General features: G+C 41.1%; 1 protein-coding gene across 1 annotated transcript in view; it reads right to left on the minus strand.

Annotated features, from left to right (window-relative positions):
* Positions 1-9,799: 9,799 nt before the first annotated feature.
* Positions 9,800-20,681, minus strand: part of LOC143137115 (interferon-induced protein 44-like) — a 37,131-nt gene continuing 26,249 nt past the window's right edge. Inside the window, exon 8 of the mRNA XM_076297561.1 lies at positions 9,800-10,271. Coding sequence (XP_076153676.1) covers positions 10,095-10,271 — 177 coding nt within the window. The 3' untranslated portion in view covers positions 9,800-10,094. The remainder of the gene's footprint in view (positions 10,272-20,681) is intronic.

The raw sequence follows: 20,681 nt of genomic DNA on the forward strand, positions 1-20,681 counted from the left end.
TCTCTTTCCTCTCAGATTGAGACGCGTCATGAGTTCCTCTGAGCAGAAGGTGGCAGAAGACCCAGGATCCAGCAGAGCGTACGTTTGTATGACATGGCTGCCCTTTGCTGCCTTGACATTCACTGGTACAATGGAGAGAACGCTCTCATGGTCTCCGGCCCCTATATGAGCACAAGACTTTGCTACACTAACAACAGATGGACTGTCTGTTTCCTTGGTTGCGATGTGGAGGATGCTGGGATGATTTCTTTTGCACATGTTGCAGGTAAGACGCCTACTGCAGTCTTTGCTAATGTGCCCTGGGCAGAGACATCCATAGCAGATCCCCTTAGTTTTCAAAAAGCTTAGCTTGTCTCTATGGGCCTTCTTCATGAACTTTTGGCACAAGTCTAGTGCATGTTTGGAGCTGCAAAAGAGACACGATGGGTCGGCATTTGCTCCTGTGGCAGGGGCTACACTAGTCACATAGCTACTGCCAGAGCACTTGGAGGGCCGTATTTTAACAGGAGCTTTCGCCTTTCCTTTAACAGCTGACTGATCTTGGAGATCTCCAAACATGGGGTCACCTGCTATGAGAGCTTGCTTTTCCATAAAAGAGACAAAGTCGACAATTCTTACCCTGCTTTGGCGTTGTTGCTGTAGCTCAAATGCTTTGTTGCGCCATTTTTCCCTGAGTTTGTAGGGCAACTTCACAGCAATGCTTTTCATGGTGGATATCGTGTCCAGCTCCTCCATATACGACATCTCCTCCATTGCATTGCAGCAGCTCCTCAGGAACATGGAGTACTCCTGCAGGGACTTGGCATCCTGTGGTTTAATCTGAGGCCATGAGAGGGCCTTTTCCAAGTAGGCGCAAGAGATCTTATACTCGTTGCCAAAGTTTTCCTTCAATAGTTTTAGTGCCTTTTGATATCCTCTATCTGGTTCCATATATTCACAACTTTTAACTAGCCGCTGGGCTTGTCCCTTTGTGTACTGTATGAGAAATTGTAAACGGTCTCTTTGGTTGTCAGTTTTGCTTTCAATCATGTTTTCAAAGCTATGAATAAATTACTTATATTCAAGGACCTCACCATCAAAGACCGGAATGCTGCCCTGTGGTAAGGTGGATGACAACTGTTGTTTCATGAGCAGTCTGGTCAGTTCATTTTGATTTTCCAACACTTTGATCATATGACTGTCATGCAGCGAGCTGGGCGTACCTGTAGAGGGCGTTTGAGCCTGAGGCTGAAGCTGAGACTGTGGCTGTTGCCGAGGTGGCAATTGAGACTGCAGTTGAAGCTGAGGCCATGTTGGGGGCTGAGGCTGCGGCTGCAGTTGAAACTGAGGCTGTGACTGAGGCCACAGTGGGGGCTGAAGCTGAACCTGTGGTGGTTGAGGCTGTAGCTGAGGCCATGTTGGGAGCTGGGGCTGAGCCTGCGGTGGCTGGGGCAGTTGCTGTAGTTGGAGTTGAGGCTGCAGTGGCTGTGGCTGCAGATGAGCTTGGGGCTGAGGCTGCAGCAGCTGAGACTGCAGACGAACTGGTAACTGGGGCCTAGCCTGCGGTGGCTGTGGCAGTTGCTGTAGTTGGAGTTGAGGCTGCAGTGGCTGTGGTTGCAGATGAGCTTGGGGCTGAGGCTGCAGCAGCTGAGACTGCAGACGAACTGGTAGCTGGGGCCTAGCCTGCGGTGGCTGTGGAGGCGGCGGTTGAGGCTGAAGGGCCTGCTGTGGTCGAAGCTGAGGCTGCAGAGGCTGTGGCTGCAGATGAGCTTGAGGCAGTTGATGAGGCTGAGGCTGCAGTGGCGCTTGTAGCTGAGGCTGAGATTCAGTTGTGGATGGCTGAGTGGGGAACTGGGTAGGCAGAGCATCTTGAGCTAAACTAACAGCTGGCGGCTGAATTTGAACTGAGGATATGTTTGAATCACCTCCATAGGGGAGACTAGGCAGTGTGGTGTACTGCAGCAGTGTGGTGTACAGCCAGTCACTGCTGGTGGGCCTATTGGGTGATGTCATGCTGTGATCTGGGTTAAGCAGAGGGACATTAACATGAACAGTGTTTGCTTTGGGTTTCACTGAAGGGGTTTCAAGAAAAGACATTGTACTTTCTAGCTCTTCCATGTGTGCAGTTTGTGATGCTCCTCTATCCACTGATGTATGAGCTGTGTCTAAATCAAAAGGAATGGGACCATGTGTGTTCCTTTCAGCAGCCTTTAAATAGTTAATTTTTGCGTTTGATGCGTCCAATTTTACGCTAAGCTCAAGTGCTTCCCTTTGCTTGCGCAGCAATAATTCCTGCTCCTCAAGTGCATGCTTTTGCTGCAGTTTGGACGCTTCGGCCAGTAAAGCTTCTCGATCTGCCTCTGCATTGATGCGCAATGATCGAGTGGATGTGCGAGACCTGCCAGATGAAGCGCTGGACCTATGCGACTGTGCATCTACAAAATCCGACTCTGCCTGGGCTTTGTCGGGAACTAATGGGGCAGGTGCATGTGCTTCATTGGCAGACGAAGTAACTTCAGTTGCGCCAGGGGAGCTAGAGTTTTCGACAGACTTAATCCATTCAAACACTTTATCAATGAAAGCAACAATATCTGCGAGCTTCGGTTTATACCAATTTTCCTCGTCTTCTATGCGTGTGGTTTCATCAAGCATATCCGCATATGATGCATGCAAGGCTTTGAATTCTTCAAAAAACTCATTAAACTTTGTCATATTTAGTTTAACTTCATCAATACATTCACTGTCTGTCATTAAGTCAATCACGAAGTTAATTCTCCTGGTAATGTGAGACAATTTTCCTTGCCTTGCTTTCCGCATACGAGTCACGGCTTCGTCCTCCATAGGCCTACTTGCAACAAGTGTCTCTGATTCATGTAATTGTTCGTTCATTGTTCAAAAAATAAAGTTCCAAAAAGTCTCAAAAATAAGGATTTCTTTCTTTCAGGTAATTCAATGTCCAATACACGTATTTTCCTTTCAAACTTAAACAATAAACTGATTTGCCGCTTCAATTGTTTGGCCTTCAATCAATTACAAAATTCGATAATTACAAAAAATCTTCAAAAACACGAACAAAACTTCCTTTAGAACAATCCAGTGATTCTTGTCCAACGAAAAAGTTCTTACTTGTCTGGTATTTCGCCGTACATACCCTCAAAGAAGTGATTCCAATTCCTTTGTCCCACTTTCGCGTGCACGCCGATGTCCTATATCCTTCTAACGCGCAGTGCAACGCTTTCTTCCTTGTCCAAGTTCCAAAGTTGTCAAAAGTAATCCCATGTCGCAGACGTTCTTGACTAATTGTACTGGCGAAAAAATGGATTCTGGCTTTTCCTGTAGCTTTATCCGTTTTCCCCCAGAGTTGAGAAGGCAGGTAATTCGCAGTGTTTTGACTCGCACCCAAAAATCCAACGAGATGGTTTTGTCCGAGAATATGCCGGTTTTATTACAAATAAAAATAAAATACAAACAAAAGATGCAATGAGATGCAGAAATGATAAGAGAATGACAATGTCAGCACAAGAGCAACGTGTCAGGCAGGTGTGTGAGCGGGCGAGGTCAAGAACGGTCTCTCTGCGGCCTGCTCTTCTCCTGTCATGCGCAGGTGGCATCTCTTTTATCCAGGTTGGGCGGCACCAGTTACCACCTAAAGGGGGTGCACCCTCACAAAATGCACAAAAACAAAACATGAAAGAAACTTAAATGTGGCTCCTACACTCAAAGTTGTGTCCTTTATCATAAGAACACTCGCCTAAACTCAAAGTTGTGTAGTTAATCACAAAACTCACAGTTGTGTTGTTTATGATCGATCATTATGAAGAGCATTCACCTAAACTCAAAATTAGGTACACAAAAATACAATGTGATATTGCATATTGAGAAATGGCATATGTAATTTGATGTTAAGTAAATCTGTGTGTCAAATGGTGTAGACTATTTCTTACCTTATCTTTTATTGATATTATCATATTTCCGCAAAAACCCTCAATGTCAAACGTGGTTGGGTCTAGGGGCATGGTGGTGTTCATGTAAGGGATAATGTATAGAACGCCGGTCATTGTCGGGAGATAGGTCCCGACAGGGCGAACCGGACCCCGACGCGCAGCGGAGGGGTCTTGTTCCGCCCTGAAGGGACCTATCTCCCGACAATGACCGGCGTTCTATACATTATCCCGCTTATTACACGGCTACTTACCAAAACGACACAATAAACTCCCCACGATATGACTCTTTAGCCTACATAGCCTAGGCTATAGCCTATTTGTTACCGTTTCTTTTGCTGAGAAACAAATAGTTCGCAACAACACACGCTGAACTTGAATCAAACATTCTTTAGAACACAGCTGATCAACCGTCTGCTTTCACTTTTGAATGAAGTTCCAATCCTTGCGTAGTGATATGAAAGAATTGACTTAGAAGCACAAAGCCCATTTTCCTTGACAGCGGTCTGTTATACTTAGCAACGGTCTGCTATTCAGAATTAGCAGACCACCGAACGTTGGGAAGGCCCATTCAAGTGAATGGAGCATTCTGCAGCACTATGAAGAGCCGTGTAATAACAGTTGGTATTCTATGACCTCACAGAGCTTATGTTCTTGTGGTCCTTGAAAAGTAAGGAATTCTGGAAACCTAAAAAGAACATAATGTGAACTGATTAAGATACAGTGGGAGAAACATAATGTGAACTAATTGATATACAGTGGGAGAAACATAATGTGAACTGATTAAGATACAGTGGGAGAAACAGCATTGTTTGTCTTGTGGTCAACAAACTTCCCAATTTATTCCAAATGTCCTCTGCTAGACATCAACAAATTTAGTGTGCATAAGATGGGTCTCCTTCGGGGATTATCCATTGCATACTCCACAGCCCTACAAACCAGAGGACTCCCAAGTTCGGCCGAGAGTTCTTACGACTTGAAAACAAAGATGGCTGGGCCCTGTGTTTGTGTTAAGTAACTATTTTACTTTTCTTTTTACTGCTTAGCTAATGTCGATTTCAGTAAATAATACACATTCACATGCCTCAAAGGTATGTGTTATGTTGTTATGTTGTTTGTGGAATATTGTGGAATGTGTTATTTATCCGTTGGTGTTGGTAAAAGAAAAAAAAAAACGCTAGACAACACTACATTACTCGAGGTGAATACCATGCTCTCTGACTCCCATGTGTTAGGATGAACGTAAACAAAGATTGTTAAGGCGGAGCAAGATATTTCATCAGAAGACACTTCTGGGAACCTGAATCGCACAAGGGGAAAAATCCCACTTTATGCAGAGCAGAGGTAGCAACTGTTCCATTGAAGTCAGAATTTCACCACATATGCTAAGATCTTGGTTCTATAGAGTTGGGAATTGTTTTTTCCCAGGCTAGTTGGGAATGTGAATTTGGGGCACATTTTCATGACCAAATTGGCTTCGTAAAGGTTATATTAAGGAGAAAATCTTGCATAGGGGACCTTTAAACTCATACTTAATAAAAAAAAAAAACTTATGGTTTTCTCTGAATCCATAAACACTCAAATATGAGCACTTTAATGCTAATGTGCAGATGCACATTTTGTGCACTTTAATGGCTCTATTATTGACAGGGTAACAGTACAAATATATACCAATATCTTGGGATCTGGCTGGACGAGAAGCTATACTTTTAATTTTCATTCTGATAAACTGACAAAAATTAAGTTTATTTTCTGGAAACAAATTAAGTCTCCCCATGAGTAGTAGAAGAAGGATTTTTGTTGTTTTTATGTCGGTGCTTGATTACCGTAATTTCTCAGCTATTAGCCGCGGCTTATACATTGATTTTGCTAATTTTCTTCCGCTATGAGGTTAATACACAGGGGCAGTATGATATTAATATGGTTTTGTTTCTTTTAACTTGCATAAAGCACTGCCCTGCAGCTTATACGGAATGTGGCTAATACACAGGAAATTACTGTAAGTTGATGTTTTACCTTGATGCTGCAGAGTCCTTGAAGCTCTGGACATGGTATACCACTCTGCGCTCCTTTTTATTTCTGGTGATGGTTACAGGACCCAACACTATCACCTGTACCAGAGATCTGGCTGGTCTTCTCTGGAGAAACATTATTTATTTTATTTAAGGCAGTGTAGGTTCCCCCTTATATCTCAAGAATGCTACAGTGGGTTAAAACCAAATTAGGTTTATTTAGGTTTAAGGTCGAGACACTACTGGTGAATAGGATATTTTTTTTAACTAGCAGATATCGCTATGAAACTTCCCCAGTTGATTACTTACTGGTACATTAATATGAAATAAAATATATATTACAAGTTTTCTGTAATTTAATGTTTTCATATGCAAATTAGGCATGTTGTAATTAATTATGCTCTAATTTGCATACATTTAAAATGCAAAATCTAAGCATTAAATACAGCCAGGCTCAAATTTATGTTTTCATTGTGTTCACATATTAGATGGGAAAAAATACAGATTGATTTATGGATATGTACTTAAGTTAAAACGTTTTGCTAATCAATTTTATTTAGTGTGTCTTTATGTTGTGTGATGTCTGCCTCACATAACCTTATAAGAAAGTTGTTGACATGGATAAGTAATGCATGCTAAGTTAATACTGTCTTATATTCTTAAAATCCGGAGAGAGACAGAGCGTCGTGATGCATCCGGCCACCATCTTGGTTTATATCCACCAGTGTCTATTACAATCAGAATATGCTGTTAATAGCCTTAACAAATCGATTATTTCAGTTAGCCTATTAGCTGGTTTGATGCTCATTGAGCTCAATGCAAATCAAACCAGCTAATAGGCTAACTGAATTAACACCATAAATCTTATGAGAGACCACAAAATGCTTTTTGAGGGTTTTAACCATTGTATTTTCTTCTTAACTGAAATCACAGAGTTCATAGGATATCACAAAAGGCATTGGAAAAACAGCAGTCTGAGCATTTCAGCAGAGACCTTTCTCTTTCTACTTTACGCGGAGGACAACCACAAAACAGAAAAAGTTGGGACATTGTGTAAAATGTGAATAAAAACAGAATGTAATAATCTGCAAATCTCTTAAACTCATATTTAGTTGCAAAAAGGGCACAGCCAACATATCAAATGTTGAAAATGACAAATTTGACTATTTCATGGAAAATATATGTTAATTTTGAATTTGATACCAGCAACATGTTTCAAAAAAAGTTGGGACAGGGGTAACAAAATGCTGGAAAAGTTGTGTAATGATAAAGAAAACACAAGGAAGAATGTTTCACAACTAATTAGGGTAACTGGCAACATGATTGGGTATGAAAAAGAGCATCCCAGAGAGGCAGGGTCTCTTAGAAGTAAAGATGTAGGGGTATTCATTAATCTGTGTGTGCACAAATGATGAACCAATGTCATTTTAATGCTTCTTAACATGAAATGGTGAGGTATTTAGGGAGTTCATCATCTACAGGACATACATTTATTAAAACATTCAGAGAATCCAGAGAAATATAATGGACTGAGGTAACGTGGAAAAAGATCCTGTCGTTAGACCAATAAAAGTTTGCCATTCTTTTTGGAAATCATGGACTCATCTGGGCTAAAGAGAAGAGGGCCAATCCAAGTATAAAACCTATCCAACTTGTTTTAGTGCTCAGTTGCCCAACCCAACATCTATGACGGTGTGAAGGAGCATTAATGCCTACAGCATGGGCATCTTGCACATTTGGCAAAGCACAATCAATTCTGAATGATGCATACAGGTTTTGAGCAACATATACTACCATCCAGGCAATGTCTTTTCCAGGGACAATATTAAATATTTCAGGAAAACAATGGCAAAATGAATTCTGCACATAGTTAAATAGTATTTCTCCATAGAGGAAGAGTCCAGGTGCTAAGATGATCTGTCTGCAGTCCAGATTTGTCAAATTAGGTGCATAATGGAATTAAAAACATGACTAAGAATACCCCATACTGTTGCGCAACTGAATCCTATATCAGGGATTAATGGGACAACATTTCATTTTCAAAACTGTAGCAAATGGTCTCAGTTCCTAAACATTTACAGAATTGTGTTAAATGAAGAGGTGAAGCAGCACAGTGGTAAACATGCTCCCGTCCCAACTTTTTCATTTTCAACATTTGATATGTTGTCTGTATCCTTTTTGCTGCTAAATATGGATTACGAGACTTGTATATTATCACATTCTGTTTTTATTTGGATTTTACACAACGTCCCAACTTTTTCTGTTTTGGGGTTGTATAATAGACTGTCTATCTCTAAAGCATCTTTTATTGTTCATAGGACTGGGCAAAAATACTACTATCAGGGGGGCCCAGCCACTTACTTGCGCTGAGACTAGGAGAGAATGAATCCAAGTCATTTATTGACTTAATTCGAACAGCAGAGGGAAAGATAGTTACAGACCCAAAAACCATCAGCCAGACGTTTCAATCATTCTATACTCATCAGAGGTATTGTTGTGCAACTCCTTTTTAAATAACCTTTGTTTACCTAAACTAAACAATCTAGACAGAGCCAGTTTAGATAATCCAATCTCCTTACATGAACTACATGAAGCAGCAAAGTCACTTCAAAATGGGAAATTGCCAAGTATAGATGGCATCCCACCAGAATTGTATCTATCAATATGGGGAAACCAAACAGGTTTCATTAAAGGACGATAGCATCAGAGGAGGTTACTCCATATAATTAACCTAACCGATACCTCTCATAACTCTGCTGCAGTGTTTTCACTCGACGCAGAAAAGGCGTTTGATCGTCTTGTGGTTACTTTTAGAACACTATGGATTTGGATCAACATTCATAGGAATGGTCAAAGCTCTGTACTGCTCTCCCACCGCCTCTGTACTGTCTTGCAAATCTTCCCCTTTTGAACTTCAGCGTGGTACAAGACAGGGCTGTCCCTTATCCCCCTTGCTCTTTGCTCTCTCTCTGAAACCCCTTGCACAGGCTGACGAAGCCAGTCTATTTCGCCAATCACATTATTAGGCACATCTCACCATTTTTCGCTTTATGCCAATGCCATTTTGCTTTATATGTCCAAAGTCCCACAAACAGTTCCCCCTGTCTTACAGTTATTTGATAAATTTCATAATCTATCTGGCTATAAGATCAACTGGTCCAAATCTGCGCTGTTGCTCATAGGTCAGAATAGAGACAATCACTTCTCTCACTACCCCCTACCCCCAATGGTGAACTCTTGTCTATCTCGGTATTAAAATAAATGACATCTCCTACGAGATAACTACACTGGTCTCATGCAAAAAGTAACTGCAGATCTTCAGAGATGGAGGTCTTTGTATGCAATAATAAGATGTTTGACTGTGGCAGCCGGGATTGATTCCTGATGCAGTTTTATCTGACACAGATTTTCTTGACACTATTTTATCTGACGGTGTAATTCCGTGAACTTGACAGAGGTTTTCCTGAGACCTGATGCCTTTTCATCTGATGTCTGACACCTGAATGACATCTGAGTTTGTCCTAATATGAACACCGTACAGAAGTCATAGATCAGTTTGAATACGTTAGAATACTTGAAGAGATCATGTTGCCATATGCCGTAGAAGTAGTCGGAACCCACTGATATTTATTTGGTCACCACTGTAGGTAGTAATGGAAGCATTTACAAGCGAAAAGAGGTACTCAGTCTCAATTTGTGCATAATTTTGAAAATCAAATTCGGTCTATTTTTCTTATTTATTCTTGATCTGAGCATAAAATAAAAAGTCTGAAAAAGAAAATGGTAGGCAGTGGTGGTAGGTACTTTTGGTATTCATAGGGATTTTGGTATCACATTACCAAATAATGACTGAATATCAAATGAGCGAATGATACACAGACCCTGAATATTTATTTCATGCTGGTAACAACGCTTCTGAAGTCCGTACGGCTTCTTCTTTTGTGTCACATCATAAATTGTTTAATGTCAGAATAAAACAGACAATTTTGTACCGAGATGGTTGCAGACTCTCAATAATAACTCAAATAGAACACTCACTGTATCAATGTAAAGAGTATAAAGGACTATTAGGAGATTGAACAGATAAAAAACAAAAGAAAACACAGCAATATATATCTGTCTTACAAAAAAGTGAAGAGAATCATGAGAAATTGATGGACACTCAAATCTCTGTTGGCGTAATTTCTGCCACATGGTCATTGGCAAAATTAAGGATGTGTGTCAGTGCAGACAGCAGCAGCACGTCAATGTCATTATTTAGGTGGATCTCTTCATGGTAGTTCTTCACTGGGAAGATGCAGTTCATGGGGATACCAAGATCATTACTGCACTTCTCCATCTAAAACACACACATGCACACACACACACACACACACACATACAGTGCAAGCAAATTAATAAAAAAAATCATCTTACCATTACCCCACACCAAATCTGCAAAACCATACACTAATTCTCAGTGTTCAATTGTTTCAATTTCTTAAAACACATTTTGCAAAACACCACACACAAGTTTCTACCTAACACACAAAAATCCAAAAATGGATTACAAAAGGAATTTTAAAAGGATCCACATCATGTTTTCACATGCAAAATGCAACATAAGGTTAGCTGTCTTGTTCACGTTAATGACATTGAAAAAAAAAACTAATGTAGAATTTTAATGTTCAAAGTTTCATGTAGCCCACCTGTAACATCCAAATACAAGCTCGCCGACTCACATCACTATTCCAGCTGACATTTCGGATGCACCTATCTGCGCTCAGAGAATTACGTGAATGTCAAAATAGCATACCCTAAAAATAAATGCAACAGCTCGTTTTTCTACAACATGCGCCTAAGCAGACACATTTCCCCCGGATCTACAATGATATCAGGACCTCTAAGGAAATAAATTGGATATCTGTCATAGTGACTGATAACTTTAATTCCTGAAAATTATATAGGCTGTACATTTATTTAATTTTGGTAAAGGGGCAGCTCAGAGAAGGCAGAAGGGCAGTTGCCCGAGTAACTTTAGCCCTGCAAGAAATATTGCTTATACACTATCTATTTTACTATTGCTAGCAAATTGACCTTTACTTTTTTGCGGTATTGTATTGGAACTATAATAATAACTAAAATTATTATCATAGAGGTTCAAATATACAACGGAGTTAGGGCCACACATGAAGAAAAAAATATTTTTGCCGACATGTCGACTTTAAAGTAGGCCTATTCTGTGTGTTAGTGTAGGCTACATAGCTTAAACTGTAGGCTATGTTTAAACTGTAGGCTATTTCGAGTTTAATTTCGGGATGTCGACACGTCGAGATTAAAATCGACATGACAGTTTAACTTTATTCTCGAAATGTCGAGTTTAATGTCGACATGCCGACTTTAAAGTCGACACATTACATAAAATTAAAGTTGACATAACATTTCAACTTTATTCTCGAAATGTCGAGTTTAATGTCACCATTTAAACACTATATTCTTAAAAGTGGTAAATGTCCTTCAGGGAGGGGAGTGAAGCACCAATAATCCTTCCAGCTGTGTTCACTATGCGCTGCAGGGCTTTCCTGTTGTATTCAGTGCAGCTTCCGCCCCACACAGCGATACAGCTGGAGAGGATGCTCTCAATGGTGCCTCGGTAGAATGTGGTCATGATGGCTGGTGGAGCACTTGCTCGCCTGAGTTTCCGCAGGAAGTACAGGCGGCGCTGAGCTCTCTTCGCCAGTGATGCAGTGTTGGTGGTCCAGGAGAGGTCTTCACTGATGTGCACCCCCAGGAATTTGGTGCTGCTCGCTCTCTCCACCACAGCCCCGTCGATGGTCAGTGGCAGGTGTTGGGTGTGACCTCTCCGGAAGTCAACAACAATCTCTTTGGTCTTGCTGACGTTCAGCAGGAGGTTGTTGTCCCTGCACCACGTGGTCAGAAGGTCGACCTCCAACCTGTATTGAGTCTCGTCGCCCTTGGTGATGAGACCCACCAGAGTTGTGTCGTCAGCAAATTTCACTATGTGATTGTTGCTGTAGGTTGCAGTGCAGTCATGCGTCAGCAGGGTGAAGAGTAGCGGACTGAGCACGCAGCCTTGGGGGGCCCCTGTGCTCAGTGTAATGCTGCTTGAGGTATTGTTGCCAACACGTACTACTTGAGGCCTCTGACAGAGGAAGTCCAGTAGCCAGTTGCAGAGGTGGGTACTGAGTCCCAGTTTGTCAAGTTTGCAGATGAGTTGTTATTATTATTATGGTATTATGGTGTTGAATGCAGAACTTAAGTCTATAAACAGCAATCTCACATATGAGTCTCTATTTTCCAGGTGGGTGAGGGCTGGGTGGAGGGCAGAGCAGATTGCATCCTCTGTAGACCGTTTGGCTCGGTATGCAAACTGGAAGGGGTCCAGGGTGGGGGGGAGAATGGATCTGATATGTTTGATATTGTTTTAGGCCACAGGTTCTCAAACTTTTCTTGGAGGTATTCTTGCATGCTACGCAGTCGTCACTCTAGTAAGCTGTTCCTATATTTCTAAAGAGAGATGTTGACGGCTACGTTGCGTTGCAGTGGATCCATAACACCGTCAATTCCTATGTAAACATAGCAAGTAACTTGAGTCGTTATATTGTAGCCTATTTGTGGAGGTTTCTTTATTTGAAAAGTTGAATCCGCATTTTCCTCTGGAGTTAAACGTTTGTTTGTAGGCCGTATACCAAGGCTGTGTATTGATGTTGTGACAAGCTATGTTGTAAGAATGTGAAATTAATAAATATCAGAACAAGAGGCTTTTGCGCAATAGTCAAAAGATAATATGCGCCTTAATTGTAGCCTAGGAGAGTTTGCGAGGTGGAAAACGAGAGGAAAGTGTTCAAAATGTCCATTTAAATAGTAGGCTAATATAATGCACTGTTGAGCGTTTTTAATCCGAAATAATAAGGAATGTGAGGAGGCAGCTATTAACTTTAAAGAGTAGGCCTACATCTATAACTGAAACTATCTACAGCCTTTGATGCAAATTGAATAGCCATGTCCGGTATACGGATGTCTGCTTTAGTTGACTAGATTTTAATCGGTCAAGTTGAAGAGCTGGTGTCCGTTAATGTTTGTGCAAATAGGCTGATTCATGTCCCATGCATTTTGCAACTGCGAGAGGCGGCCCACAGAAATGTTTCATTTTGCAAGTGAGATGTCCACGCTGTCCCCTCTGTGACGCGTTCGCCCCCCAATTTCAGAGCTATTCTAAATGCTAAATTGCACAGAGGGACGTGACTGTGGTAAACAAACTATATCCTAATAGAAAACTGATAGCTTTCCTGGCTAAGGTATAAGTTAGGCCTATTAGACAACATAAATTGTGCTGACGACCCAAATAAAATCTCCTGCGACCCACCCGTGGGTCGCGACCCAGTCTTTGGGAAACACTGCCGTAGCATATTGTTCAAAACAGGCGTGCTTGCATAGCCATCAGGCTATTTACAATTTTCTATCACGTAAAGTTAGTGAACACGTTATCAAAATTAACGCGCACAGAATTACGGAGACAGAATACGCACGCAGGCACGCAACTAGGCTACTTGTTGTTTTCTTTTACTCGGCTATCTATATATGGTTATCAGCACACAATGCTAATTCACTAACTCAATAGGCTACTCATCATGGATATCATACGTTTAAACAACGAAAACAGAAAGGATGGAGGCAGCAAAGCTAAATGAATAGGTCATCGCAGACGTTGTTGTTGTATTATTGTATGTGGATATGGTTATTGTAGGCTACTTTTTTGCAACGCACGGACCTAAAACCGGCGATTTTTGTGTGAGCATATCAGCGAACACCCCTGACCACTCGGTGAGTTTCACGTCTTTGTAAACGAAAGTTTAATGCGTTTTAGGAAGGATTGTTCCAGTGCACCTATACATCGTTCTGGAGGAGGGGGGGCGCTACCACAGAAACCGAAAATTCTCAGGACAGCAGCATGTGTCCAAATTTCAATCTTAAACGTTCTATTTAATCATAAACTATCTGAAAACAGGGCTTTAAGTGTAAAATACCGAACCTGTCCTTTAAGTGTTTTGTTCACTTTTCCTCACTTTGTTCACTTGGTGAAGACATCCATCAGGTCTTTTGAAAGAGAGTTGGCAGAAAGTAGTCTGGCCTGCCGTCTTGTACAGTAGCCTCACATTGCACTCGTCAAAACACAGCGTGCACGCATATGGATTCGGCTTTGGAGTCTGATCTGACTGTTTGCGCAGCAAATTAAGAGTGAAAGTAAGTGTTCCTGTCCCTCACTGATCAAGGTTCTTGATGGTACTAACCCCTAACTCTAAAGAAGTGAGAGAGCAGTTATGTGAGGATGGAATTAATAACTATAGTGATATATCAATTAAATATAATTTGTGTTACAACATGGTACATTAATGAAGTCAAATAGCACCATAGACCACCATCTACAGTTCTACATGTCCGCCTTGACATTAAAGAATTATAACTTGTGCAGCATTGCACAGTCTCGCCTTACAAGCTTTACACTATTTGCTTGACTCATTCCCATAGATAGGGGTACTGATTGAAAGAGGTTTTGGGATACGATGTCATGTTTCCAAGCTGATATTCACTTTGAAAGCAGAAGGATTTTAAGGCTATTTTGCATAGGCTACTCAATGGTGCTAGTTCACACGCATTATAGTGACCCCCACTCACGGGGGTTAGGTGGAAGGTGTTAACAGACGATTGGCGTAGCCTACAGTGGACTAGGGCTGTCAAAATTGCTCAAAAATGACGTTCGAATATCCCCTCTAAAATAAACACATGTATTAGAATATATTGGAATATCTAGGCTACATTATATGCGCATTATGTCAGTGACGCGCATCATGTCATCTGTTTTTAACTTTTTGGAAACTTTTGAATTAACTGAAAGAAGATAAATATTTTTCGCTAGTTTTGGAAGTTTATTTTTACGTAGCCTACAATGGCCAGTTCCGACAAAGCCGAAACTACTCCTTTTGAAACAATGAGTGAGCAGGCCGTGCGTTTGTATGGTTATATTACTTAACAGGGGGGATCCCAAGCAGCTTTCAGCCATAAGGCTACTTTGAGAACATTTCTTAAATCACCCGACACTATTCAAAATGTTGAAACTTTTTCGACATAGCCTACAGTGGGCATCGCTTTCAAATGACCACTTCATTCGCGCATTACGAGGCCGTGAAGCTGCGTGAAGCTTTAGTACCACTTTCAGCCACTGTGCGTCGCTCTGCCACTGTACATCGCTCTGCATGCCGCCCCTAATGAAAAAGCAGGAGACTTGCCGAGAGTAATCCCAGCCTACGAATTCAATAACAAAATAAATCATGCACAATTAAACATTACCTCGATTTAGGCTACTTGGGTATGTCTTAAGGCTTGACTACACGGTGGTAACGAAATTCGAAATCGAAATTTGCTGTCTACATTATTGTCAGTGTTGGGGGTAACGCAGCTACGCAAATCAAAACAGTGGTGTGATAATTGAGCCAGTAGAGAAATACAGTAACCAGGGTAGGAATTTCACGGCGGCCACGACGGCCATGGCCGTCGTAGCCCCTTGCGTTGGCCGTGAAGCCCCTTTGAAAATCATAGGTTTACAGGCCACGGTGGCCTTGGTGCCCCCTTCTTTCAATATTCTGCTTTGTGTCCTACTAATAGCGATTTTTATTTAGCCTGTGGCCTGTCAAAATAATCTTAGCATTCACAGCGCAAATTAATTTAGTCTTTTACGCAGTGGAGAAAGTGACAGCGCAAGAAAGTGCGTCCAAATTCACCCATTCTTCTCAGTTGAACTACTCGCGAAGTAGCCTATTCATCACACAGACATCACAAGTATCACACGAAAGAGCTTTTTCTCAGCTTTTAAACGATGTTAGCCGATAATTGCTGTGTTGAACGGTTCGCGAGAAAAGTAAATAATATAATTCAATTTAATCATACATTCTACTGAATTTTTTGAGTCCATGATCTCCTTACCCATTCATCTCGGTGGAATACTTCACGAACCCTTCTTTTAACACATGACAAACCACATATCAGAATAAACAGCAGACCTTACCGAACACAAAGGTGTAAAGCAGTCCCCTGTACAGTTAGCCGTTCCAGAGTAATCCAGTTTTGAATTTGCAGTAAATTTCGACATGCATGGATGTCTCCAAATTTGGGCTTTAAGTTTTACAATGTGTTTAAATTGTTCCACATGATTTCATAACGGGCCAAATACAAAATAAATGTTACAAATATCGCCTAGATATTGGTAAATCAGAGTACAGCTGACTAAGAGTTTATGAAAGTAGCCTTAATGATCACAAAATGCTAAGCATGCATTTAGGCTATTTGAGTTTCTTAAAGCTGAGCTGTGCTACATTTAAATTGTTCAATACATGATTTCATAAATTTTATATATAGCCTAGATATCTGTTTTTATTAGATGATCAGATGATTTACAGTTATATGTAATATGTCATGTTTCATGTTTTTGTAATGTTTCATACAGTGATGCAGGTCTACTGCAGTGAATAGGCTAAATACAACTTTGATCATTTTTATAGCCTACTACTGTATAGTTAATTTTGGCCTTGGTGCCCTGACATGTGGCCTTTGTGCCCCCCACCAAATATGCCCAACTGAAGGCCAAGTGGCCTTGCCCCCAGAATGGTGAAATTCCAAGCCTGACAGTAACTGTTCAGAATGAATCTGTAGCCTTGGATAGGCTTCTGCAGAAAACAGTGTTGTTGCCGATTTAATACTATCTGGCGACGTTTTTAACACAATAGAGGCTTAGACAACTATGACCCACGTTTTGGTTTCATAAATTAATTTGCCCTACTTCTTGACTGCAATGTAGTCAATTGACTGCTTGACATGTCATTTGTATTTTTCTGTACAATAGTTTGCCGTAACCTGACCGATCCTGTCAATTTAGAACCGACCCAAATATTTATTTTTTTCCCCTTTTAGTCCGACCGACTTGCCGGTTGTAAACTTGCGTTAAGACCGACCGATTTTTTTTTACTCTAAACAACCAATAGCCTACAAATAAAATACTATTTATTTATTTAAAATATTCCATAAGAAGTAAAATAAAATAGGTTACTGTTACTGTAGTAACTGTATCCCAAGCTTCAGCTCCCCACGTCTGTGACAGGCAGACGTGACACCGCTAAATTCTCAGCTTGTTTATACCCCACACTGAACGCGTAAGACCGCTAGGCCCATCACTGTGGGGTGCGGAGCCTACTCTCTGGGATTTAAGTCAAGCAATATAACCATACAAATGTTTCAAAATTAGTAATTTCGGCTTTGTCTGAACTGGTCATTGTAGGCTACGTAAAAAATAAACAAGTAGGCCTATCCCCTATCCAATGATATCGGCAAATGTTTGTTTTCCACATTTCACTTCACCATGCACCTTCGACAATGACAATGAATAGCTCATTACTGTTGAACGTAGGCCTAACTGGTATCATTACAAACATTATTCTGTGTCCTAAAAACTGGCATTTTATGGCATTGTGTCATGTAAGGTCGTTGCAAACTCTAGAGAAATGTGTGAGGTGGTCAGCGGGGGGTTGGATTGTGTTATTACTTGAACGTTCCACACTATCCACAGCTGTGGTATCGGGGGCAGGAGGATTACTGTTAGCGCAGGCTTTATATAAAATTCTTCAACAGAAGGCCTGCCTCGAATCCTCGAATGCTTGCCCAAAATAAAGGCCTGTGGTTTGCGCAGCCTACAGTAAATAACACACCCGTCACAATGTGCTGTATGATGATTTTTTATGAGCAAGATGTTTTTGGTGCCCTACGCGCACTGCATGTTCTTAAATAACAATGATCATCAGTAACCTAATATTCGACCATTATTTTGTGTAAATGGGCTATGCATTGGGTTAGACACCAGGGGCCATATTCACAAAGCCTTTTATCTAACCACTAGGAGTAGGCTACTCCTAAATAGCAATAAAAGATTTTAGCTAGGTTTATCTTATTAAGTTATTCACAAAGCCTTTCAGACCTACTCTTAGTAAGGAAAAATGACAACCCCTGAACAGATTCTGGAGCTGAGCGCTGTAGAATCTTTGACTAAGAGTGAGTGAGTCTTCGTTGCTATGGATGACGTTATTACTCATGCACGAGCTTGACTGAAGTGACCACCTTGATTGGCTGATAATTGTAACGCGGGAATGATTCCAAACACCTCCCTTACGATGAGTGGCAGGTGACAGGTCTGAGAATGCGTGCGCTACACAAGGACGGAAGATGATGAATAACTGAATAAAAAGGCCTAGCCTAAATGAATCAAGAGTAAGGCAAAACAAATAGCCTAGTAGCCTAAAGAAACATATGGATTGATGTAGTATCTTTGTAACATTATTACATAAATCTGTTAGCCTTCTATGCCTACGTTTGCAAAAGAGAACATTTTAATTTGATTCACAATAATGTTACATTTAATTTACATGTTGACAATGAGTAGCCTAGTTTTGGTTGTTGTTGGTGGCGTTATTGCATGTTAGTTATGCCTACAATACAATGCAAAATTGCTTCCTCACGATTGGAAGCTCCTGTAGCCGCGTAGGATTTCAAATGGCGAAAAGCCACAAAACCGGTTTATGAATAGGTCTGATGGCCCCCCCTGCCCCCCAGCCAACGTGAATCGGGCGGTCAGTTAATAGGCATATCGTGAAGATTTTTCTTGCCATCTAGGCACGAGCGCATCTGTGAGGCCAAGCCTCACCAAGTCCGTTTGTTTACAACTAACATTGCATTTAATTAAACTGCTTATAGGCTATGCCGAAATAGTTTTCAACATTTTGAATATTAGTGTCGGGTGAATTAGGAAATGTCCCCCCCCCCCCCCCCCCCCCATTCAAGCAATATAACCATACAAACGCGCGGCCGGCCTGCACTCATTGTTTCAAAATTAGGCTTTGTCGGCTTTGTCGAAACTGAAGAGCTGTGGACGGCACGCCAATGGAAATAAATTAACGTAACGCAACACAACACAGACCCCTCTTTCGCGCCAGTCACTGAAATGAACGCAACACAGAACCCGCTTCTCTCGCGGCAGTCACTGACAGTAGGCTAGCCTAGAATAAATGCATGGGGAACAACACTTCCCCATGACCAGGGTAGGAATTTCACGGCGGCCACGGCGGCCATGGCCGTCGTAGCCCCTTGCGTTGGCTGTGAAGCCCCTTTGAAAATCATAGGTTTACAGGCCACGGTGGCCTTGGTGCCCCCTTCTTTCAATATTCTGCTTTGTGTCCTACTAATAGCGATTTTTATTTAGCCTGTGGCCTGTCAAAATAATCTTAGCATTCACAGCGCAAATTAATTTAGTCTTTTACGCAGTGGAGAAAGTGACAGCGCAAGAAAGTGCGTCCAAATTCACCCATTCTTCTCAGTTGAACTACTCGCGAAGTAGCCTATTCATCACACAGACATCACAAGTATCACACGAAAGAGCTTTTTCTCAGCTTTTAAACGATGTTAGCCGATAATTGCTGTGTTGAACGGTTCGCGAGAAAAGTAAATAATATAATTCAATTTAATCATACATTCTACTGAAGTTTTTGGTCCATGATCTCCTTACCCATTCATCTCGGTGGAATACTTCACGAACCCTTCTTTTAACACATGACAAACCACATATCAGAATAAACAGCAGACCTTACCGAACACAAAGGTGTAAAGCAGTCCCCTGTACAGTTAGCCGTTCCAGAGTAATCCAGTTTTGAATTTGCAGTAAATTTCGACATGCATGGATGTCTCCAAATTTGGGCTTTAAGTTTTACAATGTGTTTAAATTGTTCCACATGATTTCATAACGGGCCAAATACAAAATAAATGTTACAAATATCGCCTAGATATTGGTAAATCAGAGTACAGCTGACTAAGAGTTTGTGAAAGTAGCCTTAATGATCACAAAATGCTAAGCATGCATTTAGGCTATTTGAGTTTCTTAAAGCTGAGCTGTGCTACATTTAAATTGTTCAATACATGATTTCATAAATTTTATATATAGCCTAGATATCTGTTTTTATTAGATGATCAGATGATTTACAGTTATATGTAATATGTCATGTTTCATGTTTTTGTAGCTAATGTTTCATACAGTGATGCAGGTCTACTGCAGTGAATAGGCTAAATACAACTTTGATCATTTTTATAGCCTACTACTGTATAGTTAATTTTGGCCTTGGTGCCCTGACATGTGGCCTTTGTGCCCCCCACCAAATATGCCCAACTGAAGGCCAAGTGGCCTTGCCCCCAGAATGGTGAAATTCCAAGCCTGCCCATGACAAAGACATCGTAAAACACTGAAAGTTACTATTTTGCCACTAGCAACATACATCTGTCCTTTGTCGAAATCAGTTGCATGTATAGCTCTGAACAATTATTTTATATAGATTGCTGCTGGGCTATATGTCTTGGTTCATGTCTGTTAACAATTCATTGCCGTCCTCGCGGTTGCATCCATCCGCCCTTCTATGAAATGAAAAAGACGTAGGCTACCTGCAAGCTGGCCTATGATTTCATTGCTGAGTTTGCGGCAAAAAGCAAGAAGATGTTTTTTTTCTGAGTCAGGATATGGCGAGTCAATGTCATTTATTTGTCCAATGGTAGCCTACAGACCAGTGTCCATAGTGCACAATGTATCAATAGTTTGAATGTCATGTGTGTTTCAACTCATTGACAAATAGCGTTCAGCATGATTCATTAATTCCCCCTGTTAAAG

The sequence above is a fragment of the Alosa pseudoharengus genome, unplaced genomic scaffold (assembly GCF_046254945.1).
Source record: "Alosa pseudoharengus isolate Yale_2024_CS ecotype anadromous, Long Island Sound unplaced genomic scaffold, YU_APseudo_1.1 YU_APseudo_1.1_scf_1, whole genome shotgun sequence".
NCBI classification, from domain to species: domain Eukaryota; kingdom Metazoa; phylum Chordata; class Actinopteri; order Clupeiformes; family Clupeidae; genus Alosa; species Alosa pseudoharengus.